Source organism: Bidens hawaiensis, unplaced genomic scaffold (assembly GCF_021521415.1).
Source record: "Bidens hawaiensis isolate Kalapana, Puna unplaced genomic scaffold, B.hawaiensis_p1.1 tig00021843_1, whole genome shotgun sequence".
Lineage (NCBI taxonomy): Eukaryota > Viridiplantae > Streptophyta > Magnoliopsida > Asterales > Asteraceae > Bidens > Bidens hawaiensis.
In genome coordinates this window covers 1-23,710 of record NW_027493392.1, presented here as the reverse complement: position 1 = coordinate 23,710, position 23,710 = coordinate 1, and the positions used below count along the sequence as shown (strand labels likewise).

At 36.0% G+C, this 23,710-nt stretch overlaps 3 protein-coding genes across 3 annotated transcripts; 2 read left to right on the top strand and 1 right to left on the bottom strand.

Annotated features, from left to right (window-relative positions):
* Positions 1 to 2,787: 2,787 nt before the first annotated feature.
* LOC143564260 (protein LAZ1 homolog 1-like) lies at positions 2,788 to 8,217 on the top strand. The gene is made up of 9 exons (XM_077051590.1): positions 2,788 to 3,404; positions 3,510 to 3,566; positions 4,211 to 4,319; positions 4,799 to 4,983; positions 5,066 to 5,154; positions 5,767 to 6,022; positions 6,119 to 6,364; positions 7,445 to 7,721; positions 7,845 to 8,217. Exons 1-8 carry the CDS (start codon positions 3,180 to 3,182, stop codon positions 7,715 to 7,717), a joined length of 1,440 nt encoding a protein of 479 aa, XP_076907705.1. The 5' UTR covers positions 2,788 to 3,179; the 3' UTR covers positions 7,718 to 7,721; positions 7,845 to 8,217.
* Positions 8,218 to 10,712: 2,495 nt separating this feature from the next.
* On the bottom strand, positions 10,713 to 13,295 carry LOC143564252 (uncharacterized protein C57A10.07-like). The gene is made up of 3 exons (XM_077051584.1): positions 12,582 to 13,295; positions 12,238 to 12,362; positions 10,713 to 11,106 (listed from the first exon to the last, which is right to left on the bottom strand). The coding sequence occupies exons 1-3, from the start codon at positions 13,144 to 13,146 to the stop codon at positions 10,789 to 10,791; spliced, it is 1,008 nt and encodes a 335-aa protein (XP_076907699.1). The 5' UTR covers positions 13,147 to 13,295; the 3' UTR covers positions 10,713 to 10,788.
* A 4,948-nt stretch (positions 13,296 to 18,243) lies between these two features.
* On the top strand, positions 18,244 to 22,668 carry LOC143564259 (endoglucanase 9-like). The gene is made up of 6 exons (XM_077051589.1): positions 18,244 to 18,776; positions 19,191 to 19,489; positions 19,614 to 20,093; positions 20,797 to 20,926; positions 21,002 to 21,177; positions 22,276 to 22,668. The coding sequence occupies exons 1-6, from the start codon at positions 18,401 to 18,403 to the stop codon at positions 22,666 to 22,668; spliced, it is 1,854 nt and encodes a 617-aa protein (XP_076907704.1). The 5' UTR covers positions 18,244 to 18,400.
* Positions 22,669 to 23,710: the final 1,042 nt, after the last annotated feature.

Genomic DNA, 23,710 nt, shown 5'->3' with positions numbered 1-23,710 from the left:
AAAACGCAATTGAGCTTAACATATGGCTGGCCATTTTGATTCCTTTCACACATTCATAAAATCCTTTTACACACTTTGAATGTGAAGATATATATAAAAGTCAAAGATCTTTATTTATACCAAAATACGATGTTACATAAAAGTCAAAGATCTTTATTTATACCAAAATACGATGTTACACTACGTCTCTAAGAAGTCTTCTCCTTGATTAGTAGTCTAACAAATTATGCTTAATTCGCTTATCCCAATTCCTCTGCTCATCCCCTTTCATAGTGAGGGTTTCCATAATGCCTTTGTCTTTCTCAACTAAATGACAGAACTATTTCTCCATCTTAATACTAAAACCTCATTTCGTATCCGATCCAACTAATTAGTGTGCCCACACATCCACTTCAACATTCTGAAACTCTGCTAGCTCTAGCTTATCCATACGTGTCTTCTTGATAACCAATTAATCTGTTTGGTATAATATAGTTGGTTAAACTACAACCCTATAATTTTTTTAATTTGGTTGAGAACCTCATGTCACATTGTACCCCTAATGCTACCCTCTACCCAAAGCAACCCACTTGTCTGCGTAGGCTACATCACCATCTATATCCCGATATTTAGGTACAAGTGATTCTAAATACTTGAACTTGATTGACTGCAAAATCTACTTTACCTTCAATGGTGATTTGGACGTCATCATCGTCATTTGCACCACCGAAATCACAATAAAGATAATCAGTTAGAGTGACTTAACTTTAAACATTTGTTCTCTAAATCTGCCAATCATTCCTTTGGTATCACTTTCGACTATAGGCCGGTACTACTGGTACTAGTTGCTTGTTAAATACTTGCTTAACTACCTAAGGTAGTGGAATTCCTCCACATGATGCAACAAGAATTCAACTTCGGTCAAACGCAATTCGATTCAATCATTACGGTACCGATGTGATACAAACTAAAAACATTATTTTGTTTTTTAGTTTATCTCAAATATATTTAGCTGGCTACTCTAAATAAATGCATATATGCATCTTCATTAAACTAGCATTAAATATTTTTTATTAATACAATAAATGATAATTATTTTATCTTATCAATACACTTTAATCATCATCAAATTTATTTACTTAATTACAATCTCATCCATTTAATACGTTTCCAAAAAACAAATCACTGATGGCACCTGAGAAACTCAGTCACATCTAGAGGTTGGCAAATAAACTGGTTAACTGAGCCGACCTGAAAACCAAACCGAAACTGAACTGGTTTAAAACCGATTATGTAGAAACCGGTTTGGAACCGATTGAAACTGTCGGTTTGGAACCGGTTTGTAATTTTCTCCATCAAAATCGTTTCCAAACCGGTTAACCGAACCGAAACCGTCTAAAACTGGGTAAAAACCGGTCAAAACCCGAATCGAAACCGATCGTAACATGGTAAGAAACTAGTTTTAACCCGACCCGAAACCGATCATAAACAGGTTTTGACTTTTGTTGACCAAACCGAACCGGTTATAACCCAAACCGGTTTTGAGTTTTAAGCCGGTTTGTGCACCTCTAGTCACAACTAGGGGTGGGGGATGGGGGAAATAAATCGGTTAACTTAATCGACTCGAAAACTAAACCGAAACTGAGTCGGTTTGAAACCGATTGAAACCGTAGGTTTGGAACCAATTTGTAATTTTCTCCCCCAAAACATATCCAACCGTTTAACCAAACGGAAACCGATCAAAACCCGAACTAAACCAATCGTAACTTAGTCAAAAAACCGGTTTCAAGCGAACCAATAATAGACCGACTTTAACTTTTGTTAAACAAACCAAATCAATTTCAAATTTTAAACCAATTTGTACACAGCACTCAACACTTTCAATACCCCCACAAACAAATAACAAACCTCCAAATACACATTACAATATTACATATCCAATCCACGTCATCAACTAACTGAAAACCACACGACCCCTGTGACTCTACCACCCTCAGAATCCCAATTAGATATTGCAATTGCCAAGCCCCACCAACCTCTTTCCCAACAGCCAAGGCACCAAATCAAATACTAATATTATTCGAACCTCTCTGCACATATTAATATTATTATATCAAAAAGCTTCCCCGATTTTCCGGCCAGATTCCGCTCCGGTTACCGGACCAAAGTATCTCCGCCGGCGAGTTATTCAAATATCAATCAATTACATTTTGTGGAACCGACGTTCTATTTCTATTTCTATTTCTATTTCATCAACGGATTGATTTGTAAGTTAGATTATGAATATTTAGGGTTTCATTTCGTAACGTAATGCTGCTCTTGTGCATTTAGGCGTGTATTGTTAATTCATCATTTTGCTGAAAAATGGAACCAAACGTGTATTATTATGTTATAAAGGATTTGTTGTTCATCTTCGTGCTCGATATTATTCATATAATATTTGACCTAGAATGCTGATTGAATTTGTTTGATTGACTTTTACACAAATTCCTTAGGTTTTGTGGAGGAGGAAGGGTATTTTAGGAAATAGGAGATAGGTATATGTTTTTTTAATTGTTATGGTTTTGCTTATAGATTGTAGATTGAAGTGTTTTGTTATTGGAAACTTTTTTCGTTACGTACAATGCCTTGAATGTTGGGACCGAAAACAGATTAACGGCTAGTTTTTCGATTACGAATTAATTTAAAGCTAAGAGGTTTTTCAGCTTTGTGGTTTTTCAATGAGGAATCAAATCAAAGCAATAAATCTTGATAAAAAAAAACTTTAATATAACAATATCAGTTTTGCAGAAGTTAGTCTTTTAATTTTGTAGTTTTGACAATTTGACATGAAATTATGTTTCAGTTTTGTAGTTTTTCAGTGAGGAATCAAATCAAAGCAATAAATCTTGTTAAAAAAACTTTGATATGCTAGTCTCGTTTTTGCAGAAGTTACTACGTTATCAACTTATCATCAGTGTTTTGACGTTTGATAATGTGAAATCTTTGCAGGCTTCTTTCTTGGTGTTGCTGGTTTCATCATCTTATTGGCTTACAAAGATTGATTGAGGTCCCTGAAACATGAATTGGAGCGGCTAATTTTCAGTTTTGATTAATTAATGTATTGTACGAGATTAAAATTCAGCATAGTTGTACTCGATCCAATAGCTGATCTACTTTATGTGTTAATGCTTCATTGAAACAGTTGTGGGATTAAACAGATGTTTCTGGTTAGATGGAGGGTAGTATTTCCTTTTCTATTTGTTATTTTCAATTTGGCAGAGTCCTTGAGTGGACCGTGGTCAATTTGGTTAGGCAACCTTGGTGTTGAGCAGTCATCGGTTTTCACCTGGACAATATTGAGCGCAAGCATTTGTGTACTTGTTGCTCTTTTTCTTTCTACATATCTTATCTTTGAGCATTTAGCTGCTTACAATCAACCTGAGGTTTGATATTGCATATATCCTTATTCCTTACAAGTCATGTTAATATGATCTTTCTGTTTTTTTAACATCTCTAGCTGATGGCAGTGAAAATTAATTTATTTACAGGAACAGAAGTTCTTAATTGGGATCATTCTGATGGTACCTGTTTATGCATTGGAATCAGTAAGGGGATCTCATACCTGATATTATGTTTGTTTATTTAAAGAAGTTATAAGTAAACATTAAATTTATAAAACTAAATCTTGCTTGTGATATTTATGGTAACATAATAAGCAATGAACTGAACAGGTTTTTATCTTTCCGAAATCTGCCTTCCTCTATTGAATATAAAAAAATATTTATGAGTGTGCTGACGATCTATTTGATTGGAATTCAAGTTATTGATTTTATTCCGTTCTCTTTTTCTGTATTCTGTACAGTGGGAGGGTGAGGAATTTTGACGGAATGAATTATTTATGATGATCAAATACAACCAATCAAAAGTAATAAATTTTCTAACACATTATGACGAAGCCTCTATACTTTATAGTTTATAATAAGAATAATTAAGGTTCTTGTATCCATACACTCACCTTTGCTTCTCTTTTAATTGCGGTTGATGGTTACTCATATAATACTCTGGATTCTGCTTACAAACTGTTTTTTTTAAGTTTCAGTCTTTTTGAATTTGTCGCAACTACTTTTGTATTATAGTAGTCATATGCAATGATAATTCTTGAGCTTTTGAATTTGTTAGCAACTGATTTTCTATTTAATCAGTCTTATGCAATGATCATGCCTAACTTTTACTTTTCCAAATTGTACAGTTTATGTCACTATTGGATGCAGATGCTGCATTCAACTATGAAATTATCAGAGACTGGTATGAAGCTTTTGCATTATATTGCTTTGCAAGATATCTCATAGCCTGCATAGGTATGTTCTTGAAAGATCCTCATGAGACTATTGATGTTCTGGACATCACACTTATCAATGTTTTAGCTTTCTGTTTAGGATTCTATAAGAATTGAAAAAAGTCAATGTTATTGATTCGAAATTTCCAAATTTGTCTTTTATGTACGAATATGTTAAAGTCAAAGTTGCAATGTTTACATATGAATGGGTTGATTTGGCTAATGTTCCATCTTTGAGTTTTAACAGGGTCAAACGGGTAGCGTTAAATAAAAATAATAAAATGTAAAACGTGTTGAAAGTGTGTTTTTAGTGCATAAAGCCTTTAAAATATTTTAATTCAGTAAATCTGATTCTAGTTGTCATAAGTTGAACTTTCAAATCATATTCTGCAGATTTGAAATGAACGTGTTTCAGAGAAACCCTATTTAGCATTTTTGTAAATTGTTCTCTTTTTGATTTTTCTTACATGGTTTTAACTCAATAATTTATGGTTATTGAAGGTGGAGAGGACAGTACTATTGAGTTCATGGAAAGTAATAGCCGTATTAACCACAGCATACCTCTTATAGAAGAATCATACACTTATGGAATTGTGGAACACCCTTTTCCACTGAGTTGCTTCCTGAAGGAATGGTATCTTGGTCCTGAGTTCTACCAGGCTGTAAAAATTGGCATCGTGCAATATGTATGGACTACTTCTGTAAATTTTAATAATATGTTTCCTCATTGATTCATATCTGAATCTGATCAAAGTTGCCTGATTTCAGATGATTCTGAAGCTGATCTGTGCGCCGTTAGCAATGATTTTTCAGCTTCTTGGTGTTTATGGTGAAGGGAAGTTCGAATGGGGATATGCGTAAGATACTTTAGCATTTTAATAACTTTTAATCAGATTTGTCACACACTCAAACATACATTATTCCAGCTGAGTATGTGATTCTGTTTATAGGATATTATATAGGCACTTTCGAAACACACATCCAAACACCCATTTAATCTAATTATAACAACTTTGCTTTAGAACAATTGTATATTGTGTATCATGTAGGACAAATGGCTAAAATATCTTGTTTGCAAGTTGTTTCGCTCTCTCTGCAGTGCTAAGGAGGCGTGTGTATGTATGTATATGTATACGCAAGGTTCATTCAATATGGAACCAATTTAAGTAAGAACTGCGAGAACAGCACAAAAGCTTGTAGACATTGCTCTAACTATGATACATAAGGCGGTTATGTAACTGGATAGCCGTCTCTCTTTCTTTCTCTCACTATATCTTTAAAGCACCGCTTCAAAGTGCTTATGTGGTTCTCAAAGTTCTCTACTTAAAATTACTTCTGTTATGAATGCACCTCATATGTGTATATATACATATATATATGTATGCATGTATATATGTAGATGTTTGTGCGCGTGTGTATGCATGTATGTATCCATATATATGTATGACACTCATGTGGCGTGCATGCAGGTACCCATACTTAGCAGTTGTTCTTAACTTCAGCCAGAGCTGGGCCTTATATTGTCTGGTGCAGTTTTATTCAGTAACCAAAGATAAACTAGCACCAATCAAACCTTTAGCCAAGTTCTTGACTTTTAAGTCAATAGTATTCTTGACTTGGTGGCAAGGTGTTGCTGTAGCCTTCCTTTTCTCAATGGGCGCCCTTAAAGGATCTTTAGCTCAGGAACTAAAAACCCGTATACAAGATTATATCATCTGTATCGAGGTATGTTTTCATTGCTTAAAGTCTAGGGTCTGTTGCGTAATTTTGAAAATGTTGAGGGGATTTTTGCAATATTGAGTTCGTTACTTGTTTGAGCAGATGAGTGTTGCTGCCGTGGTGCACTTGTATGTTTTTCCAGCTGCACCTTACAAACGTGGAGAACGATGTGTGCGTGATGTGTCTGTGATGACCAACTATGCATCATTAGGAGCTCCACCCGATCCGGAAGAGGTTCAGGATTGTGAGAAAACACCGAGACTAAATCTTGCTTGCCATGAAGATAGACCGCGCCGTCCCAGGTTACATCAGAGTGTTCGTGATGTTGTGTTTGGAAGTGGTGAAATTGTAAGTTTTTATCAATTACTAGTAATATACAGGGGTGTAAACGAGCCGACTCGGGATTGACATGTTTATTACTAATTAGTTATTTAACTTTTTGTTTATATACATAGGGGTGAGTTAAAGTAAAAAGAGAGTTTTCTAGGAAGAGTAAGAATATATCTAGACCCTTGGATCTAGGATCTAGTGGTTGAGATTAGTAGTTTGTATGTTTTGGATATCTTCAGAACTCCAAAAAGTTTAAGAACCTGAATAACTCTCAACACCAATCATTTTATTTATCTATTATTTATTTGAGGGTAATTTTGTCATGTATTATATGTAATTTTGTGAATACATATACGCAATCACAACTTTACATAGTGTAATAACCAATCTACATATATGCAATTATAAAATTACATATAATAAATGACAAAGCTACGCTTAAATAATATTAATTATATAAAATAATTAAATAAAATGATTGTTTGTTAAAAGTTTTTAAGCTATTTGGAAGTTCTGAAATGATCCAGATCCTATATATTTTTTGTTTATATATTTTTGGTTTTTTTTTAATATAAATTTTATATAGGTTAAGTTTTAAATACAAAGAATTGTTAAAGTACAAAGGACTGAATATAGGTTGCTTAATTAATAACATAGGCTGCTTATTATTTTTATAAGCTGTGTAATTATTTAACCTTATGCGTAAATATTTGTTATTGTGCATAATTATTCGCACATTAGCCTCCTTTGTACGATAAGCTGCCCCTTTTTATATATACATATATCTATACATACATATGCATGTATATTACATTAAGTAAAGTTGAATTATGAATCTGGCTTGTTTAGACTCACAAGCCTAGCTAAGCATGTGCTCGTTTTTTAAACGAGCTTATGTTTATGTTCGGGCTCTCATTTAAGCTTGCCTTGATTCGAGCTTCTAGTGAGCCAGTCTCAAGTAGCTCACGAGCAAGTAAGCAACTTGACTTGTTTACACCCCAAGTAACATAAGCGGCTGTGGTGGGTGAACCCGAATAAACCCATTTGTTAGTAAACGTGCCGAAAGTATATTAATTATTCTAACCTTATATGATACAGATTGCAGACGACATGAAGTATACAGTTTCTCATGTTGTAGAGCCAGTAGAACGGGGATTTGCAAAGATAAACAGAACTTTTCATGAAATATCAGAAAATGTAAAACGGCACGAGGATAGAAGAAGAGGCCCGAGAGATGACAGCCATCTAATTCCTTTAAATTCATGGAACAATGAATTTTCTCAAGTTGATGACGTGGAAAAAGGCAGCTTTAGTGACAGCAATCTAAATGGTAGACGACAAAGACAACAACCTAAGACACCGTTTTCTTAACCAAGTAAGACATCGAAACTGATGCCCTCTTAATTCCTTACAGGATATTTTTTGTAATTTCACTTGTTGGGCATGTTAGGATATACATTTGATTCAAGTTCTGATGACAGTTTACTCTGTTTTCCAGGGTTTGATTAATTCAAAGCCACTGTACAAGTATGTGGAGGGTAGCAGCAAATCGATAAAGATTTTGCCATAACAAACTTAGGATATATTGCAGCTGATAATAGAGGTAGTACTAACCCATTGCTGATCTTGAATCCTTGATATGTGAACTTGGAATGCAAATTGTTAGGTTTTAAAATGACTGATTGGTTGATTGTATATATTTCATAGCAATGAACTTAAAATTGACCATGTCTGAGATTACTTTTAAGAATTTAAGCTGATGGTCTTCATGTGAAGTTTCAAATTTTCAACTTTTATTGTTGTGATATCAAGTCAAAAGTTATTTTGTATAAACCCGGAATCTTATAACCAACCGAACAATTCTATATATTAAGGGTCAGTTTGGTATGAGGTAATGGAATGAACGACAGAATGGAATGAACGTGGTAATAGAATGGACAAAGGAATGAAATGAGTTATTACCATTTCAATGAAACCAATGAAATGTTTGGTTACCACATGAGAATGAAATGAATCATTACTTTGCATTGTTTGGTAGGTTGGAAAAAAGAAAAAATAAAATTAAAATGGTAGTGAGTGGTGGTGGTGGGTGGTAGGTGGCGGTCGTGCATTGGTGGGCGGTGATGATGGTTGGCGGTGGCGGGTGGTGGTGGGCAACGAGATAATGGTGGTTGGAGGTGGGTGGTGGCGGTAACAGTGGAGGTGGTGGTGGGCGGCGGGTGTGATGGTGGGGCGATGGTTGATGGATGCGGCGGGTGGTTGGCACTGATGGTGATGGTGGTGGTTGGTGGCAGTGGCGGTGGTGGACAGCGGTAACGGTGGGCGGCTGGTACTGATGGCGATGGTTGGTGGAGGTGGGTGGTGGCGAAGGTGGACGGCGATGGTGGTGGTTGGTGCAGGTAGCAGCGATGGTAGGTGGTTGTGGTGGTGGGTGTTGATGGTGGGTGGGTGGTGGAGGTGATGTAGGGTGAAGGAGGGAATGGAATGAAAAAAAAACATGGGGGTATGGAGGGAATGAAATTGGGTATTTTAAAAAGAATGGAATGGACTAGGTAATGAGTCATTCCATTCATTTGATCAACCAAACACACTTTTCTCCATTCCCTCACAATGGGTCATTCCATTCCATCCTTCATTCTTGCATACCAAACGCTACCTAAGTGTACTTGACTACATAAACAAAAGTACACGATTGTGTACTTTACATTAGAACTCGATTTCTCTTATTTACCTGTCACACGGTTATGTGATTAATGGTAGATAGCCTGTATACCTTTCAACACAAGTTTCTTATGTTATTTAGAGCACGAGAACAAACTATTACATATTCTTGTATCTCTAGTTTAGAATATCCCAAAATTTATTTTCGAAAGATGCAAGAATGTGAATAGATGAACATAGCTATTTGCCTAATTAGTATTATTTTCACAAAACTATATGTAATACAATTATATCTGTTTAATCTTATTTTCTAAGGGCCCAATTTGCTCAGCAAATGACATAACTACATGAAAAACAATTAAACAAACGTGTATTTTATGTTAGACTGCTAGTCAATCATTTCTATAAAAAAAATATTCATTCAAATTCATTTTCAATAATTTGCTCTCCTTGACATAATATATAATCCTTCCGAAGATCAATCCTTTTGCTCATATTTCACGAAAACAAGGTCAAAGCCGTGAAGCATTACTCCAAGGCTCTAAACACTACTTCATAGGTTGTAAAAACTAAAAAGTCAGGCCACGAAGGGGTGCACGAGTGCATCTACGAAAGACCAGTTTGATGATGAATAAGGAAGCCGAATAGAATATAGGCATCATAGGATTGATTAAAAAGTTACAGAAAAGCAATTTTAGCTTTTGAATGATTATTGGTCACCATCACCGTTGTCTGTTTTTTATAGTTGGTTTATGACTCTTAATCCAAGGACAATCTTTCTTCTCATTGTTAAATTGGTCTTGGGTGAGTTTACTATATTCTTTTTGTTCCTCTTGTCATGAAAGGAGTGTGCATGTGTGAACCCTCATACAACGAGGCCTTTGCAATAATGACATATATAATATATTTGTATTTAGAACGTTTAATAGAGAAATTAAAATGGAGCATATCCGAACCTCACGCGTTTAGCGATAAGAAAAAATGCCTAAATCTCGGATATCTTGTCTTGTGTAATAAGTAGCAATGCACACATGCACAAACAAATGAAAGCAAATATCTTATGAGGACCCATCTTAGATAGCTTCACAAGTTCACATCTATATTTTCAATTCTAATGCCTCACAATGTTGTATCTTGATTAGACCTTGCTTGGGAAAAACGCCACGATGCCACATGACAATATTTGATTGGCCTAAAGCAAGGAGATCCTTACATATCTTTCAGTAAAGCAAGTCAAGTAAACATCACTGTCTTATAGGTAGATAGTTCCTTACACATCTCATCAAGGCAAGTAAACATCACCATCTTCTAGGTGGATGGTGCCTGTAAGAGAGAGTTTGTCCTCTTAAAAAAATATTGTCTAAAAGCACTTATAACTAGTGTCTTCAGATTCAAACTGTGTATTGTCCTTATATAGTGACGTTAAAACAAATTCTCCCATATACAATATTTATTTCTCATGTTGTCATAAATGTCATGAAATGTACAGACTAACTCACATTTTAAGAATATAATACGCGAAAACGCAAACATAAATAAATAGAAAGTGGGCCAAACTAAACTTTTGAATGAGACTAATGATACACCAGAATAAAACAGAAACGCAAATTATGTTCAAGTATTTCATAGCTATAGATGTGAAACTCTATAGAGGTATGCGATTTTCTATGTATTCTATGACTAAGTTTCCACATTGATAAAATCCATCTACTTCAAATCATTCGAAAATAATACAATCTAGAAATAATGAAAAAAAAGAAGAAAAAATATAATCAATTTTCTTAGGCCCAAGGAAGGGAACCAGTATATATTGAACCACTGCAATATCTAAACAAGCCTTCAATTTCAGGGCAACCACTAGGATAAGGTATTGACCTGTGAAATGGATCACGGCCAATCTTTTTGCGACTCAGTGAGCCTAAACACGCGTACGGGTCGTGTTCAAATTGAGTTCTCGCTAATGCTTCCCCTTTTAATGCTGCTTCTCTTGATGATGTGGCAGCTGGAGTGCCCAAATAGGAAAACCGTAACTCTGGGAACCGAATTGCAGACCGGTGCAAATAAACGAACCGTTCTTTCTTGAAATCATAACCCACAACCTGTGTTTAACCGAAAACTATTTCATTAAGTAAAAAGTTCATCATCATCATCATCATCATCATCATCATCGTACTCAATATATCCCACCAATAGCAAAGCTATGGTAGGGTCTGAGGAGGGTAAGATGTAGGCAGCCTTACCTCTACCCCATAGGGATAGAGAGGCTGCTTCCGGTGAGACCCCCGGCTCGATAGTAGTTTTGCATCAAGCCTTGGACATAAGGCACATAGCACTCAATCATCGGGACACCGGCTGATCGGTGCATGTACCCTTATCTTTCAGCTATCAACGCCACTACATGATGCCTGATTAACCGTCCGTCACTTTTAACGTTATTTTCACGAGATTAGTAAAATAACGTCAAAATTAGCGCAATTTCACTTTTGCCCACCCGAGGGTTCACACATATATACATCATATGTGCGCACCGCAAGCAGGGCTATAAGTAAAAAGTTCAAAACATAAAAAATAATTTTAAGAATTAAATTATGTTACAGAGGTAAAAATTTTGGCTCGCTTAGTTATAAACGGGTCGATTCGGGTTATGTTTTATCTAAAGACAAATGGGTAGATTTGGGTTATGTTTAATCTTAACAAGACAAACGGTTCAATCTGGGTGATGTATTATCTTAACAAGATAAACGGGTCAGGTTAAAAAAAGATGAGTGATTTTGATATAGATGGGTCGGTTTGGGTTATGATTTATCTGAACAAGACAAATAAGTTATTTTTGGTTATGTTTTATTTTAACAAAACAAATGGGCCAGGGAAAAAAATACAAGTAATTTTGACCCGAGTCGATTTGAGTTATGATTTATCTTAAGTTCTTAACAAGACAAATGGGTCGGGCAGTGATTTTGACCCGTTTAGTTATAAACAGGTCGATTTGAGTTGTGTTTTATGACTTTTATCTGAACAAGACAAATGAGTTGGGTCGAAAACGTTGGCTAAAAAGTGAACAGGTTAAAACTTACAGGATTTAGATTGTAAAACGGTAATATTTTGTTCTTGTAATCATGTGTTAGGATTGGTAGTTTAAAAAGTAATAGTTTGCAGGCAAACCCGAACCATTTGACCCGTTACTTAACAGATCGACCCATTCATCATACAACCTCTGGATGCAAACTTACAGTAATATTTTGTGGATAAGAGCCCGTAAGTTCTCTGAATCGGCATACACTAAAGAGAAGATTCTCAAAACTGTCCCTCGCGTGTTCTTCTGTTAACGCTTTCCATCTTACCTTCTCTTGGTTTTCTGTATCCATGATAACAGAATAAGTTGAATAACGTTAAAAGAATCATTTAACCGACATATGTTGCAGATACACACAGTTAAGTGCCCTGATAATTAAATTACCTTAAGTTCTTATGTTAGAATTTAGATCAATATAATTATTGTTTAGACATACAAAACATCAATATAATTACATAACAAATCAAACAAAACAGAACAAAAACACATATAATAACTCACCAAACCATCCTTTAGAGTCAGCAACCATCCAATAACTCTGCGCTTCACTTCTCGGCCCGGCATCTTTCCTCGTCTCACCGCCACTAAACAACAACAAAGCATCCTCATCTTTCCCAGCAGCCTCAACCCCCTCCTTAATATGCGCCACAAACGTCAACGCCTGTCCCGGATTCTTCTGATACGACTCAAGAAACCACGAATCCTCCTTATCAACCTTGTCACAACTACTACTAGTATATATCGAATGCCCAGCCACCATCACAAGGTTCTTAAGCTTCGGAAACGGATAACCATCACCCGTACCAATATTATATTTTCCAGCATTGTTAATCTTATTTGTCGTGTAAACCGAAAGAATTATGAGGGTGGCGATACCGAACAACAAGAAGATTAACATGATCATAACTGGATGGAGTTTGTAATAGTACATTATTCGGTTTCCGAATGATTTGATCATTGTAAATGGGATGTGTTTGGGCTTTCTGGGTCGTCTAGTGTTATTGGATTCTATATCGAAATCGCCTTTCGGGTACGCATTGAAGGATTGGTAACTATTATTTATCATTATAGATGAAGTTAAAACATAATAATAGCTACTAAATCAAATGGCTTATTAGGTTCACAATTGAGATGGAAATTAATAACTAGTTACCAGTTATGATGGATGCTCGTGATTTAGCAAATGCATCTGATCTGATCTGATCTGATGGAAGAAGCAATTTCTGATCAGGCAGTTGTGTTCTGTTCAGTTGAGTTTGAAACACGGAAAGGAATTTACTTGGTCAAGAGATCCCCCAAGTTAAAATATACAGCAAAATGGACCCTTATAAATGTTTTTTTTTTTTAGTTATTATTATACTGAGAAATCTGCATTTTGTCTCCCTGGAAAATAACGTCGCGAGATGGGTTAACCACTGAAAAAGATTTTGCGAACTTTGGACCATTGTGATAGTCCTGTCTCCTTGCCATCAGTTGACTGTGAGTTGACTGACCAAAAAACGTTGAAATTACCGTTTTACCCCTGAGCCTATAATTAATCCTAAAACTAAATACCAAAAATTTGTGTAAAGGAAGGGGTTCGAACCCCAGACCCCTAGTTTAATAACACACAAGACAAACCAATTGAACTGAACTAACATTTAATAAAACTACACAATATGTAATATATATTAAGCATTTGAATTGAAACTGCATGTTTCTTGTATATATATATATATCCTGTATATATATAGTCTGTATATATATGCTGTATATTAAAAGGATCGGTTTTTTTTAAACGGCCATTTTTTTCTAAAAAATCAAACGAGTTGGTCCCTTTTTAAAACGTTTTTTTAAACGACGAAACGGCTCGTTTTTTAGTGAACTTATCGTCCGAAAACGACGAAACGGCTCGTTTTTTAGTGAACTTATCGTCCGAAAACGACGTAACAGGCTGTTTTTTAATAAACTTTTCGTTCAAAAACGACGAAACGACTAGTTTTTTAGTAAACTTTTCACTAAAAAACGACGAAACCGCTCGTTTTTTAGTAAACTTTTCACTAAAAAACGACGAAACCGCTCGTTTTTTAGTAAACTTTTCGTCCGAATACAACGAAACGACTAGTTTTTTAGTAAACTTTTCGTTCAAAAACGACGAAACGACTAGTTTTTTTTAGTAAACTTTTCACTAAAAAACAACGAAACCGCTCGTTTTTTAGTAAACTTTTCGTTCAAAAACGACGAAACCCGCTCGTTTTTTAGTAAACTTTTCGTCCGAATACGACGAAACGACTAGTTTTTTAGTAAACTTTTCGTTCAAAACAACGAAACCGCTCGTTTTTAGTAAACTTTTCACTAAAAAACGACGAAACCGCTCGTTTTTTAGTAAACTTTTCGTCCGTATACGACGAAACGACTAGTTTTTTAGTAAACTTTTCACTAAAAAATGACGAAACCGCTCGTTTTTTAGTAAACTTTTCGTTCAAAAATGACGAAACGACTAGTTTTTTAGTAAACTTTTCACTAAAAAATGACGAAACCGCTCGTTTTTTTAGTAAACTTTTCGTCCGAATACGACCAAAACGACTAGTTTTTTAGTAAACTTTTCACTTAAAAACGACGAAACGGCTCGTTTTTTAGTAATTTTAGCACAAAATCGACGTAACGGGTCGTTTTTTATTGTAATTTTAGCTCAAAAACGACGAAACGAGTCGTTTTTTATTGAAATTTTATCTCAAACTCGACGAAACGGGTCGTTTTTTATTGTAATTTTAGCTCAAAAACGACGAAACGGGTGGTTTTTTATTGTAATTTTAGCTAAAAAACAACGAAACGGGTCGTTTTTTATTTTAATTTTATCTCAAGATCGACGAAACGGGTCGTTTTCTAGTAAACTATACGCCCGAAAACACCGAACCGACTCATTTTTTAGTTAACCCCAAACCCGAGCCCGAACACACTATGAACACAACCATTCTTTTATATATATTACACAATACATACAATAAATAAACACATATATCAAAACACCCGAATTATAATCTTCGGGATTTTACGCGCCGACCCCGACCCCGAACACTACGGTAGGAGAAGCGGGTCGAGATTCCACGTTCTACGGAACGCCAACTGGGCTTGACCGACGATATTAACAACAACACGGACGGAAATTCTTCGAATCCGAAACCGGATTCGAAAACTCAATGCAAGTGGGACTCCGATTAAACAGTTGAACCGAATAACGAACACGAAAACCATTGTACGGCGGTGGATGGCGGCGTCGGATGTGGATGGGGATGGCGGCTCGGCGTCGGTGGTGGCGGCGTGGGTTGGTGTTGGAGATGGAGATTGCGATTGAGATGGCGTCGGTGATGGTGATGGAGATGGCGTCGGTGATGGTGTTGTTTATGGCGGTGATGGTGTTGGTGATGGGTGATGGTGATGGTGTGGTGTATATATATAGATAGTGGGGAAATTGTGGGGAAAATGTAGGTGATGGTGTTGGGTAAGAAACGAAGGAAGGAAAGAGGGAGGAAGGAGAGGTGGAGAAGGGGGAAGAGTATGGAGGAAGGAGGAAGAAGATAATACCCGGTGGTCGGACTGTTATTTTTCCCGGCAAGCTGGTTTTTTCAAGCTTTTAAAAAAAATAACTAACAGAGGGGCACAGATGTGACCGGCCAAATTTATATTTGTAAAAGTCTGAAATACCCTTCAACTCAACGGCCTTTAACGAAAATATTTAACGGATGGGCACAGACTGACCCGCCCAAATATCACAATGGTCCAAAGTTCGCAAAATATTTTTCAGTGGTTAACCCATCTCGCGACGTTATTTTCCAGGGAGACGAAATGCAGATTTCTCTATTATACTTATAGAGAAAAGATGGAATAAAATAATATCTTAACGCCCTATATTCATGAAATCGATCGATGAAATTACTTCTCACCATCTCGGAATCGTCAATACATATCCAGTTAATCATTGGTTCACCGAAAAAACAGTTTTGGATCGTAAATCGATCAATTTTTTACTTTTTTTTTCACGAAAACCGTTTTTCAGCGTTTTAGGTTTTGGCTGAGCGTTATAGTTTTTTGGCTGAGCGTTTTAGAATGTTTTGCCTTTGAGCGTTTTTGTTTTTGTCTTTGAACGTCTCGCTCACCTATCGTACGTTAAGCAATTATTGTACAGAAACCTCACCCTATAATAATAATGAAAACAATATGTTTTATGATCGATGCTTATTGTTAGGACTTGTCGGGTTAGGTTGGAACGGGTTGATTAATAAAAAGGTTAATTTGGTTCGATTCTGTATGACTTCGGGTCGAGTAAGAATGGGTTTCAGCCTTTCAGGTTAGAACATATTCGGATCGGAACGAGTTTTAGGTCAAACATGTTGGTTTAAAAAATGTCTTTGTTTTTTTTTTTTTGAAATTACTGTACATATTAGCTTTGTTTATGGTTTCCGGTACCGGTTACACGTGTTTAAATGTCGGTTATGTGCAGTCTGGTGTTGGTTAACCATGCGGGGCCAGTTATACGTACCGACGTTGGGAAGCGCACGACCAACACTTCAAAATGCATGTAACCTGGACCAGTACGCAGGGCCGTCTTCGAGAATTGTTAAATTTTTTAGAACTGAAGGCGAAAAAAATGGGCCTACTTGGTTATGATTTGGATTGTGTCAAAAACTTTTTACAAAAGTAGGTTTAAACAGTCTTAAGTGAGACTAGAGCTCACAACCTTTTGGTTGGGAGCCATATGTATTTGCTAGTAGACCAAGTTAATGGTTATGTAATTGAGTTTAAACATTAAATATACATACCGTTTCTCACAAAAAACATATGTATATTTTTTTAAAAAAAATTTCAGGCCTAGCAGGGTTTCAGGCTAGGGTCCGTCAACCACCTTGCCCTCATTGAGAGTCGGCCATGCCAGTGCGCGCTTACCTCGACGCTCTGCGCGAGTAACTGATGTTGGTTACATGAATTTAATGTCGTTTATGTGCATCAAGTTGGTTACACTTGTTTCACTCAACGCTTGACACGCAACTGGCTCCGCAAGAGTAATCAACTTTGGTTATGCGAGTACCCGACATCAATTACACATCTGATATCGGGTTGCGCACGTATCAGTGCTCATTACGTGTTCGATACCATGTTACACGCGTACCAAACGTTGGTTTACGCACGTACCAAACTGATTACGTGTTTGATGCAGCGTTACACGCATACCGACACTGCATTACGCCATACCGTGCTGGTTACAATCCAATGTTGTGTTATGCGGGTACTAACACTGGTTACACGAATGATGAATGATGACGTGTTAAATGCGTAGCTGCGCCGAGCTGCAAATATACCAGCTCCAGATTGCGCTTCCACACTCATGATGTCATGCTACATGTGTACTAACAACAGTTACGCTTTCGATGTCGTGTTAAGTTTGTATCAGTGCCGAGTTGCACGGGCTACGGGTTATGCTTCGAACTCAGAGAGAGGGAGAGAGAGAGAGAATTGCAATTTGAGTACTGTGAGTAAGGTTATAATTTCATATCGTTTTTAACGTTCACTTAATTGGTGAAGGGAAAAAATGTAAAGATAAGTGGGTCCAAGTGGTTAAAATTTTAAAATATGGTTATAAGTTGACGGGGAAAGTTCATGTACATTTTAATCTTAACATGAGAACGTAGAAAATAATATTAATTTATAAAAATATGAGAACGTAAGAAACAATACCAACTACAATACCAATTTACATAAATAATAATTTATAATAACAAAGAGAAAAATCTAAAACTTACAACAAAATAATCAAAATAAAGAACAAAATAATAACATCAAATACCAACAAATACTTATAACAGCAAAAGAAAAAAAAATCTAATAATAACAACAATATAAATCAACAAATACTTATAATGTCACATAATCGAAAATTAGCAAATACGAACAAAAGATAACAACAAACACCTATGAAAATAAACCTAATGATAACAATAAATTAGTTCTTATTGTTTTCATGTTAAGAATAAAATATATTTGATCATGTTTTATTTCATAAGTTGATTCCGTCAACATAGAGACCGAATTATAGTTAAACACTTGTTATTAATACACCACATCTTTTTGCTTTTTTCTCCAATTAAAAGTAACCAAAAGAATAATCCGACTTTTAAAGACTAATTCTCTTTTGGATTTATGGACATGACAAAATTTCCTTAATTAATTAACCGGAGCACTTTCCAAAGCCATGCTCGTCGATGAATTCATAGTATAACCCAAAAACATATATCACTTACTCATAAACCACCAAATCTAAACTCTCCTACTCCATCCCATCTCCAATGGACACTAGCGAAACCCGCGACGCCGAACCCACACTTTACATCCACTCAATCTCTCCCGCCTGCCGCCTTCTGCCTTCGTCGAGCCAATGGAACTCAATCGAAGTCAACTTTAACCTCTTCCCTCAAACTCGAAACACTTGGGATTACGAATCCATCCCTTCAAGATTCTCAAAGTCCGTTGATTTCAAACTAACAGTTATTAACAAGAAAAACTTCAAACGCTTCATTTATGCTTCATCAGCCATTGTATCCCTCCTTATAATCCTATGCTTGTTGTTACATTTCTTGCCAAACAAGAATCGTCATCGTGGTGCAACAAAAGACTTGACACTAGCACTTAAACAGGCTCTCATTTTCTTCGATGCTCAGAAATGTACGCCACACTTATATTTAATGGAAGGGTGTTGATATACAAACACCATACATCAACGTGGCTGTCATATCCTACGAGCCATATTATCATGTTGTTGTATGTGTCGTATGATGTCAAAAAAAGTATGCACAAATAGGGCTATATGATTTTATTAGTGATCATATCAGTCAATTATTTGTCTTTTAAACATATGATACGTGTCATATAATTTTCCCCTTATATATACAACCCATATGAAAATTTTCTTGTGTCATACGGCTCATATAGACTATATGGCAGGTATGACATGTAAATGGTGTCTTGATAGCGTGTCGGTGATGTTTGTATAGCTCAACAAAATGATATAGTGACGAAAACTCTGTTGACGTTTTACTGACCATTTTTCATCTTTTCATTTTGTTTTTGTCTTGGCAGCTGGGGTGTTGCCGAAAGATAACATGGTTAAGTTTCGAGGTGATTCTGGATTAGAGGACGGAAACAAAAGTCTCGTAGGTGGCTTTTATGACTCGGGAAACAATATTAAGTTTAGCTTTCCTACAGCATATACGATCACATTGTTGAGTTGGTCTGTGATTGAATATCATCCAAAATATGAAGAGATAGGAGAACTTGATCATATCAAGAGCATAATTAGATGGGGCAGTGACTATTTGCTCAAGCTTTTTATCCGTCCGAATGAAACTTCTCCTGGTTCGGCTACTTTGTTTTCACAGGTACACTAAAAACTCACAATTGCGATATGTTTTAGGGACAGCTTAAGTTGATCTCCTTGACCAACATTTTTATGTGGCATGGGTCCTAGTTAAGCTAATTAGTTTCCTAACCTTAAATTTATAGGTAGGTGCCATGTCAAACAACAAAACGTCGACTGAGGACGATGACAATTGTTGGCAAAGACCAGAGGATATGAGATACACAAGACCGGTTTCTAGTTGCGACCAGACAGCCTCAGATTTAGCTGGGGAGATTATTGCAGCACTTTCAGCAGCATCATTAGTTTTCAAGGAAGACAATAAATACTCAACTAATTTAACCAAAACCGCTATGGAGTTATTTGATATAGTCACAAAAGATGACCCCAGGTTTGTTCAAGGTATGTATACAACGAAAGAAGAATGCGGAGGACAAGCTAGAGGTGTCTATAACTCAACAGGGTACAAAGATGAGTTAGTTTGGGGAGGGACATGGTTATTTTTCGCTACAGGCAATACAAGTTATCTTAGATACGCTACTGAAAATCTAGTTTCAGCTAAAGAAGAAGAATTATCAGTAGATAAAGGCGTCTTCTATTGGAATAACAAGTTCACTGCTAACACGGTATGTATTCGATCATGTCAATCCTGTGCTTCTAGTCTCCATTGATTTACAAGTTTGACTTCTGTGATCCAACCAACCAATTTCTTCCCAAATATCATGAATAAGTAATTCAATTTTTTCTTTTTTTGAGTAAGAAGCATAACCAACTTGAATCATTGATTTATTATTACAAATTAAATACCATAGAAAGATTAACTGGTTTTTCTCTCCAATTATTAAATTTCTTACTTTATTTCCACTCTATAATTGTAATTAGGTATGCATATGCAGATTAGAGAATAAGTGTGAATCTACATGTAAATGTTTATAATACTATATGAACACACATAAATATATCAATTCAAGTATATAGGCTAATAGTTATGTTAATATTTTAATTTAGATAAATACGAAAATAATTGAATGTTTAATGTTGATTCTCAAAGTTTACATTATTTATAAGGTTGCCTATCCAAGGAACAGGGCATGAAGTCCCGTGGTCATAAAAATTTTTTGTAATTTAGGAGTAGAGTAGAGAATGCGTATGAGTTTTCGTTCTAAACACACACACATATATTATATACAGTCATGAAAGATTTTGCTGATAGTGTTATCGATGTTACCCTTTTCAATAAAAACCAATTTTGCATTTGGGATTTATATAAAACACAAAAATCAATTAGAGGTTTTCTTGGTACATATATTTACTTATTTTTATCTATAGGTTTTGTTAACAAGGCTGAGATTCTTTAAAGATCTTGGATATCCATACGAAGAATCCTTCACATCATCAACTAACAACGTAGACTCGGTCATGTGTTCATATTTGTCTCCTACTATGCATAAAACACAAGGTACTTCTGTATATTTTATATTGATCGAATTAAACGCATAAAGCACTCTTACTATTTTTCTCTTGATACATATAGGTGGGCTGGTATTTCTAAAACCGGATCAGTACGCACCTCTTGAGTATGCTGCAACCGCATCCTTTCTTAGCAAACTGTATAGCGACTATCTTGCTCTTTTGCCCAGGTCCAGTAGCAGTTGCACTGATGGTACTAGTTTTTCAGTTGAAACTTTGCAGGATTTCTCTATGTCTCAGGCAAGTGCTAAACTAATTATCATAATTGAATATCTTGAACAAAGAATCTTTAGTAATAATAACAAAATTGATAAACACATGTTAAGTGGGAGAAAAAGAACTTGAATGAAGAACAACGGTTTTGATAAGTATTATTTTCTCAGTATTAAATAATTAATTGAAAACTAGATCTCTTTATATAGAGATTACAATGAATAAGATAATAATAAGCCTAGCTAATTAACCTAACTGCTATAGGGCTATATGTTGTGGTTGAAATCACCACAAATATTCATCCTATCATATTGCGTCACATGTCTTAGTCGCGCCCTCCCTCACTTGAGCCTGTTGTGGTCCGCCAGCCGATCCCTCCACTCACCATTAGCGGCCGTACGCCCCTATTCGCTACAAGGTGTTATGGTGTTCACAAGTGATGTTGAAGCCCCTCGTTCGCGCCCCACTTCACCCTTCCACAATGGATATATAGTCTAATATTCAGACTAGCAACAAAATAAGGACTAACAAACAATACTAAAGTTAAATGATAAATTAAATTATAATAACTACGATAAAATAAATTATGCCAACAGGAGACAACTAATCATTTTTTGAATATGTTTTTGGTCCTCTTCGTATAAACACATAACGCCCTGCTTGCGGTGCGCGCATATAATGTATATATGTGTGAACCCTCGGGTGGGCAAAAGTAAAATTGCACTAATTTTGACGTTATTTTACTAATCTCGTGAAAATAACGTTAAAAGTGGCGGAAGGTTAATCAGGCATCATGTGGTGGCGTTGATAGCCGAAAGACAAGGGCACATGCACCGATCAGCCGGTGTCCCGATGATTGAGTGCTATGTGCCTTATGTCCAAGGCTTGATGCAAAACTACTATCGAGCCGGGGGTCTCACCGGAAGCAGCCTCTCTATCCCTATGGGATAGAGGTAAGGCTGTCTACATCTTACCCTCCTCAGACCCTATCATAGCATTGCTATTGGTGGGATATACTGAGTACGATGATGATGATGATGATTCGTATAAACACATAATTAGTATCCATGACCCATAGCCAGCTAGTATCAACTGCAAGTTCATATACCTACTATTTTATTTTAGGTCAATTACATACTTGGAGACAATCCCATGAAAATGATCTATGTGGTAGGATTTGGGAACAACTACCCAATGCATGTGCACCACAGGGGTGCATCTATCCCATGGGATAATCAGTGGCATTCTTGTGCTGAAGGTAGTACATGGTTGAACTCAGAAAAACCAAATCCTAATGAACTTTTGGGAGCTATGGTAGGAGGACCGGACCAGAATGACATGTTCTTAGACAAAAGGGATAAACCGCGGTTCACAGAACCAACAATTTCTAGTAATGCCGGTCTAGTTGCAGCGCTCGTGGCACTCCATGATCCTCCACATTCGCCTTCTAGCCAGAATGGTGCAGATATATTAGGTATAGATAAGTCAGGCATCTTTCATAATATTCATCTAATTTGATAATTTTGAGTGTTTGAAGCTATAGTGTGTTACAAACCTGTTACTAGATGGCACACTTTTATATTAGTTATTCGACTTGCATTAATCGTATATACATCTCATGACATTTACATACTCTACAACTGGGCACAGATTTAAAAGTTTAATACTTACACAAGACCCAGCATGGGGTTTCGCTAGGTGAGAAAAAGGTAACTATGACAACATACATTAATAAAGCATGACAATTGTTGTCATATGTACCTTTTCCTGATAGTGTTATATATATATATGATATTCTATGATCTACTGTGTGCATAATTTACAATAATACATATAGTGTTTGTTTTTTCTAAACCGATTTGGAATTCTCTTGGATCTTTAAGTTGCCTTCAGCCTATCCAAACCGTATGTTTCCTGCGGTATATATAAAATAAATAAGGATCAAGAATCAAGTGTTGAAATTTCAAGATTAACCCAAAATTAATACAGGATCACTAAAAATCAACAAGAAGGGCACCAAAATCGAGTGTATGTCATCTAGAAGTGGTATTAGCAAAGCCGTGAAGGTCTTTAAGTCGTCTTTGAGTGTTTCTTCGTCTTTTGCTTCAGATAAAAGAATCTCAGTAATGGTTTTGTTATCAGGAACTAGTTTCATTGCTACCTGAAATTCCGATTTAAGGAAGTGTTTCTTAGTATATATTGCAATACATGTCACAATATAAGATTGTTAATCCTAAATGTGACAAATGTATCATGTTAGAAGCATAAAAACTTATGTACTCCCTCTTCTAGGTGGTCAGAAACACTATTTGATACATCAAATGTGAAACTTTTGGCGAATCCCACAACGCATTGATGCTATTTGAGGAAAGAGTTCCTTATCGAACAACATTCTTATATGGATATATAGGCCAAAATGATATATATGGTTTTGTTCTATCCATAGAGAGATACTAGGCCATAAGAAATTCTCCTCAAATATTTCAGTTTGTTTTGGCACGTTGGGGGTGCATATGAGAGTATAACTTAAATCCACAATGAATACGAGGATGTGTGACCT